The sequence below is a fragment of the Vitis vinifera genome, chromosome 16 (genome assembly GCF_030704535.1).
Source record: "Vitis vinifera cultivar Pinot Noir 40024 chromosome 16, ASM3070453v1".
Taxonomy (NCBI): Eukaryota; Viridiplantae; Streptophyta; class Magnoliopsida; order Vitales; family Vitaceae; genus Vitis; species Vitis vinifera.
In genome coordinates, this window is record NC_081820.1 from 4,434,501 (window position 1) to 4,441,999 (window position 7,499).

The following is a 7,499-nucleotide window of genomic DNA, read 5'->3' on the forward strand; positions in this document are numbered from 1 at the left end:
GTTCATGGAGTTGCCGCCAGGTTTTGAAGATCAATTGGGTAGAGTAAAGGGGTGTAGGCAAAAGAAATCTTTGTATGGCTTTAAGCAGTCGCCAAGGGCTTAATTCGAAAAGTTCACTCAATCGGTGAAGAGCATGGAATATACTCAAGGGCAAATCGACCACACAATGTTTTACAAACATTCTTGTAATGGTAAAATAATTATTTTGATAGTTTATGTTGATGACCTTATCCTCACAGGAAGTGATGAAGGAAAGATGCTGAGATTGAAGAAAGCTTTGGCACAGTCATTTGAAATCAAAGACCAAGGAAATTTGCAATGTTTCTTAGGTATTGAGGTATAGCTCGATCAAGAAAAGGGAATTGTCTTGTCTCAAAGGAAGTATGTTCTAGATCTTCTTAAAGAGCATGTTAGGATGCAAACCTATTGACACCCTAATAGATGTAAACATTAAGATGAGTATTCATACAAGTGGCAAGGAGGTTGATAAAGAAGTTATCAAAGACTAGTGGGGAAGTTAATTTACCTCTCACACACTCATCCAGACATTGCCTTTACTATTAGTTTAGTAAGCCAGTTTATGCACAATCCCAAAGAAGATCATCTACAAGCAATATTTAGAATCCTGAGGTATCTCAAAGGATCTCCTGGAAGAGGACAATTATTCTCTAAACAAGACAAGAGTTTAGATGTGGAAGCTTTTACTGATGTTGATTGAGCAAGTTTTGTAGATGATAGAAGGTCTACCTTAGGTTATTGTACATTCCTAGGAGGGAATCTAATAACGTGGAGAAGTAAGAAGCAAGCAGTTGTTGCTAGGTCTATCACGGAAGCTGAATTTAGAGCATTGGCTCTTGGAATTTGTGAGCTTATCTAGATAAAGTCGCCGATGAGTGAATTGAGAAGGCCCTTGTTGATACCAATGAAGCTCTATTGTGACAATAAAGCTGTCATTAGTATTGCACATAACCTAGTTTAGCATGATAGAACCAAGCACGTGGAGATTGATCGACACTTCATCAAAGAGAAGATAGAAGTTGGGCTTATAAACTTGTCTCATGTTTCTTCAAGTAATCAGGTAGCAATTATATTAACATTAACAAAAGGGCTTACTAGACATCAATTCAAGGAGTTCACAAGAAAGTTGGGAATGGAAGATATCTACCATCCAACTTGAGGGGGAGTGTAGAGAATCGATCAAGAATCATTTTTCCTAAATTAGAGTTTTGGTTATAATTGTATATTAGCTGGCTAATCTGATTTCTGTAATTTATTAGTCAGGATATTATAGGAAATTAGTTGTATTAGTTGTAGAGATAAGTTAGTCTTCATAGCCTAGCTGGTAGTCTTTATTTCCCTTTTTATTTTTAGCAATACCATGTATATATTCAGCCCTGTATACCAAGTTTATAATCAATGAAAAATCTGGAAATCTTTTCCTAAGAAAACCACAATTACTATCCAACTATTACTATCTCCGTTACAGCCAATTAAAATTTTATTAGGAATATAAAACCAAAATAAAGAAGGGTGAGGAGAAAAAGTAAGGAAAAGAGGAAAAAACCAACAATCACAATAATTAAAAATAAATAAATAAATACTTTCAAAAAGACAAAACTCCATGGAAAGAATTGACCCTAAAAGGCGCTTCTGAAGTGATAGCTCCTTGATGGTTAGCTTTCCCCATCACTCAGCTACCTCCATCCAAGGTGGCAAAACAGTCCCTAATTTCTCTCAGCTAGTATATCTTAGGGCCTCATGATCCCTTTTAGATCCATCCAATGACCATTAAAGCATCTCTTTCAACTTGAGAATTCCTAATCCACAAAGAACTGGTCTTGCAACACTTCTGCTATTAATGAAATATCAACCCTCATACCATGATACCTGTTGGCCCAAAATAAGCTAGAGCAATGCCTTACAACATCTCCAAAAACAGCTCAAAATATACGAGTTTGATTCTAGCATAATTTCCTTAATCAGCGGCTTGGTATAAACTAGAACCTCCACAACACATGGACACTTCAAAGCATGCAAAGTCTCTATATTCTACTTGACATGGAAAGAGTTGAAATACAGGATGCACTCTAACATTGCCTATCGGCTACATTTGTAACCAACAGTGTTTCAGAAAAAGGAAAAGAACAATTTCCTAATTCATTCTAATTAACTTTAAGAAATTTTACTTTATTTATATGCTTCAGTTTAGCCAAGGCTATTGAATGATTACAGAATGATAAATAGTGACAACTAGTTTATTTAGTTCTATACTTGTCTCTAATGATCTAGGAAGTATGCAAATCTAACACCTAAGAGCACATGAACACCTCACAATCATACCTGAGTTCAGATAACACAGGCTGGAACAGTGCCTCCAATGCCATTTCAGGCAACAGTTCAAGAACATGAGTTCAATTAGCATAACTCATACCAACAGAACTTTCCCTCAGATGTACTCCAATGAGCCATCTGATTGAGAATAATTATTGGAAAAATAACAAAGTAAATTTCAACCTAAAACATTACAGTATTCCAAACTTTCATTAATATTCTTTTTATCAAGCTTCCATTCATATTCTTGTGTCCCCTTGGAGGTGAAGGGAGAATAATGGTTTCCCAGCTTCCTCTTGAAACCAACTTCTTTTCTAATATTAAAATATATATGTATATTTGCAATATAATGATAGGATAGAATACACAAACAAAACCTTGGTGATCCTTCAAAACAGTGGAGCTGGTAGATACAGAAATCCGACGTTCCACAATTATGACATCACCATATATCTCTGGCTTAAAGGCGTCCTCCCCTTCATTTTTTATTTCCACTTGAATAACCGCATAACTGCAAAGGAACATATACATATAAATAAATAACAGTAAAGTAATAAAACTTTATCACAGCATGTAGTTTCCAAAAAGACAAAGAAACTACATTATAATTTGATATGCTAAACCATACAAAGTGCAAAACCAGAAGTAAAAGAAGAACTGTGAAAAAGTAGAAAAAGTAATATAGATCGCATGTAACCTATGAAAAGAACATTTTAAGGTGCCACCCCTTCGAAAACATGGGCCGAAGTAAAAGAAAAATAATAACCTAATAGAAACAAAAAGAATAACCTAAAGAGACAAGGGCAAAAATATTCATATGCAAAGTTCTTCATTCCTAATATAGAGACAATGTGTTGTGTCCAACACAAAATGACATGTTGCATCAGACTTCTCTTAAGATTTTAAGCCTTTAATCCTTTTTTTTCATATCAGAAATAAGGATATATTAATTATGGATGAGAAGTACAAGAGAAAGATAAGGGGTCCTCCCCATAAAATATAGGAATTTGATCAAAGTATGACTCGAACTCCTCCACTATACAAGGAGACCTACACAAAAAAGTTTAGTCCACTAAACGCTATGAATCAATTTCGAACAAAGCTCCTCTCATTGTCGTCCAATGCTTTTGAATTACAAACCGAACGCCAATTGAGTTGAATAAAATTAAGTTGAATGCCTTTAAATGCAACAATACAAGAGGCCCAAAATGAGGAATAGAAGCAAAGTAAATTCCACAACATCTATACTATCCTCTACTTTTTCTTAGAGATCATAGCATTTCTATCTCACAAACAAGCGAAGGCAATGTGAGGAAAGCGATTTGCCAAAGGGTCTTGCCTCCAACGAAACTCCCCAATGCCTTATAAGAAATGGTCATCATGTCACATATACTCCTAAGTGAAACTTAATCCATCTTAGCTAGACTGAACAACTTATATCATAACCCCAAAGTTACCAAACAATGTAGAAAGAGATGGTTAATTGACTCTTCAATCCCCACACATAAGATGCACTAATTGGGACTAACTATGCCTTTAATCTTTTTGTCTCATCAAAAAAAAGGAAAAAAAAAAGGTGAAAAAGAAAGTTATTCCTCTATTTATGATGGCCATGTACCACATTGTATGTTTGGATCCTTTTCTAAACAAAAGACAAGCATAAGTGATTGCTCACAATGAAACTTTGCAATTAGAAGAAAGGTGAAGAATTTGTCGCTCATTTGACTTGGAACTTTAAGAGAAATTGTAATATATATATATATATATATATATTACACATTACAGTTTATAATTATAGAATTATATATAGCTAAATTCCTTGGTGATAACAAAGTTCAGTAAAATTAAAGCCCATTTGGTAATTGTTTATAAAAATAGTTCTATGTTCCCTAAAAACATAAATTGTTTTCTAGATTCTAAAAAAAGTTCGGTAATTTTTTGATAGGAAATGAATTTGTTCTAAAAACGGCATTTTCTGAAAACATATTTTAATTGTTTTCGGTTGTTTTCACTTGTTTTCTAAGGGTTTTAAAAAAAAATGTTAAATATGGGGAATGATTGAAATAAAGCATTACGAATAAAAGTTATTTTTAAGTTATATTTGAAAATTCAAGAAACAAGTTGAGAGAATTCTAAGTTCCCAAATAGACTTTTGTTCTTGAAATCATAAGAGAACTATTTTTAAAGAATCATTTTGGAAAAAAAAAAACCTAAATAGGCCCTTAAAGTTTGTGATTATAGCCTAATTTAGTTACAACGGTTATAGAGAGACACAAGCAAACAAGCACTCACAAAGTTACCCAGGTAATCTCTTACTGCCTGAGCTGCAAGGGTTTCAAAATGTTGAAGTGGATCTTAGGAGTTTGTTTATATTTGAGAAATTGTTTTATTTGGAGATTTGTGACAAAACCAGAGGCAAACAGAATGCAGAATGAGAAATTCTCACTTGATCTTGTGATTATGCCCAGCATCAAAATCAGAATAAAACTTATTGTATACAGAAATTTAAACTCTAGCAAAAAATAAATGATAAAAAATACCACTCTTTCCACAAATCAACAAACCCCCCTACCCCACCCCCCAACACACACAAAGGCCAAAAGCCACAAACCTGCAACCAGTTTTGATGAACTCCTTCAACGTGGTCGCCCTTTGCGTTTCTTTAGCTCGGGACCCGAACGCAACGCACAACGCAGTCAATATCGCGCTCTTACCACCTGTAAAGATCAAAAATCAAGCAATCATGTCCACAACAAAACTCATCCAATTGAACACTAGCATACAGATATAGAGAAAGAGAGAATTACTTCCATTTTGACCAGTGACGAAATTGAGCCACTCGCCGAGCTCGATTTGCAAGCTACTGTGGCACATGAAGTTCTCCAATCGGATCTTTAAGATGATGCCAGCAGAAGATCTATGAGATGCCGAGAGGGGTTGGGTGAAAACCGTAGAATCTCCCATGGTTGTGTAGGTAAGGGCCTCCGTGAGCCCTAGAAATTTGAAAGAGAGAATTGAAGGAGCGAGTGACTGGAAACTATGGAGGAGTGGCGGGAAGCGGAAATTGGTGTGCTGTGTCTGTCCGCGTGTGAATCATGTGTACGTTTATCGCATTTTTGGACTGTCAAATGTGGGGATTTTTAAAAATTTGAAGTAAAAATGTGAAATATACCAAATGGATTGAGATAGGTAACTTATTGAGATTTATATTGCAATGTCATGTAATATAAAATAACTAGTAGTAATGACTGGTTAGAATGTAACCGCTGTTTGAATATATGAAGGTTTTGGGAATATTTCTAAGTCTTTTTTCATATCTTTTATTTAAATAATTTTTTTTTTAAAGATTTTTTCCATTCTTACAAAGAAAGTGCTTTATGATGAGATTTTGTTATAAAAATTGGTTTTTGCCCATTTGAAATATTCTTATAAAAAAATAACAGCAAAGATTTTGACCAAAAACAGTCAATCTTTTCTTTTCTTTTTTTATTTTTTTTTTTTTTGAAACTTTAAAATTTGAAAGTTTTAAGATTATAATTACTCCTTTGAATATATAATAAATTGATTTTCTATTCTTCCATGAATGTAGATACACTGTCAAATAACAAATAGTATTAAAGTCAACATGATGTTTGGGTTTAAGTTAAGAAAAACAAAAAAATTTAGGAATAGTTTTCCTAGGAAACAATGAAATAAGTCTTAGTGCATTGAGCATTGTAGTTTATGATCAACAATTTTGTTTTTTTCATTCAGGCATAAGTTCTTTTTAGATAGTTACTATCCATTAAAGACACAAGGTTGCTGATTGATCAACCAAGATATTACAAGTAAGTTTGGAAAGGTTTGGGTATAGACCAATTAGATTTGAAAGGGTAAGGGTTGGATCAAATGTTTAAAATTGTGCAAAAATGGTTTAAATTTATTTTTGAAAAAATACAAGAGAAATCAAGCATTGATTGCAATGCTCAAGCATTGAAACCAACACTCAAGCACTTATTTAAGCACTCAAGTGATGCTTTAGTGAGTTGAGCGCTCAATCTTGGGGTTGCCAGATTTTGGTAGTTTGTGTTTTAGAAAATTGAAATTTTATTTTTTAAGTTAATTTTATATCTAATCCTTTAGACCTTTGAGCCTATATATAACCCACCTAAATTCTTTGTAGGGTTTGATGCTCACATTTTAGAAAACCCTAGTTTGCCTTCCTGTTGGCTGTTACCAAATCTCTTAAAGAAGATATGTAACTTTTGTTGAGTTATTAGAGGAGATCTGCATCTCCTCAAGTGTTGAGGCAAGATACATTGGAACACATGAAGTACTACATCGTGGATGTGGAATTTACTACAGATTTTGGAGAGTAAGTCTAAGGGTAACATCTGTCAGGTTTTATGTATTATTTTCTCATATAGTGAATTGTTAATTCGAGGTCTCTTCACCTATGGTTTTTTATCTCCATATTTTGTGTAGGGGTTTTCCATGTAAAAAAACCTTTGTCTCATTTGTGTTAGATTATTATTGATCATTCCTAATTTCTCATAGTTAATTGTATAAAAAAAGATTAAATGTTTGGGCTAATTTGATTTAAAACACCTATTCATCTCCCCCTAGGTGTTACCCTACTGCAAACTTGTTTTTCAGTTGGTATTAGAGTGAGCTTTTTAATAAAAATAATTTTTTTTCTCTTGATCCTACTAATCCATTATGGAACAACTAAAGGTGGGAACTTCCATTGAAAGTCCACCATTTTTTATAGGAGTAACTATTGTTAGGATAGATTCCTTAAAAGTATGATATGATGTAATAAATTTTTAGATTTTATTATTTATTAATAAAATTTCTAGTTCACTTTTATCTATCTTCATTCCATGCATCATACCTTGTAAACATTTTGACTTGTAACTCTTGCATTATACGTGACTCGGGTGCATTAGGAGTTGCGCAAAAGATCTACATCACAGGTTCTTTGCAAGTAGATGACTTGTTCGCAACCAATTCATAGGCCTAGGCAACCCATTAGAGGTTGTAGGCACTACCTCCTAATATGAAGGATGATTGATTTTGGTCATTGAGATGAATTTTTGTGAGTGTACTAGTGTGTATGATTACACATTGGATATGACCTATGGTGAGTCATGACATAAGACTATCAAGTTGTCATGACTTTACTAAGG

At 33.7% G+C, this 7,499-nt stretch overlaps 1 protein-coding gene across 2 annotated transcripts in view; it reads right to left on the reverse strand.

Moving 5' to 3' along the window:
• Positions 1-5,427, reverse strand: part of LOC100249449 (structural maintenance of chromosomes protein 6B) — a 97,466-nt gene extending 92,039 nt beyond the window's left edge. For both annotated transcript variants that reach the window (XM_019226157.2, XM_002278077.4), the window contains exons 1-3: positions 5,139-5,427; positions 4,943-5,048; positions 2,709-2,842 (exon numbers count right to left, since the gene is read on the reverse strand). In XM_019226157.2, the coding sequence (XP_019081702.1) occupies positions 2,709-2,842; positions 4,943-5,048; positions 5,139-5,295 (397 nt within the window). In that variant the 5' untranslated portion in view covers positions 5,296-5,427. The remainder of the gene's footprint in view (positions 1-2,708; positions 2,843-4,942; positions 5,049-5,138) is intronic.
• Positions 5,428-7,499: the final 2,072 nt, after the last annotated feature.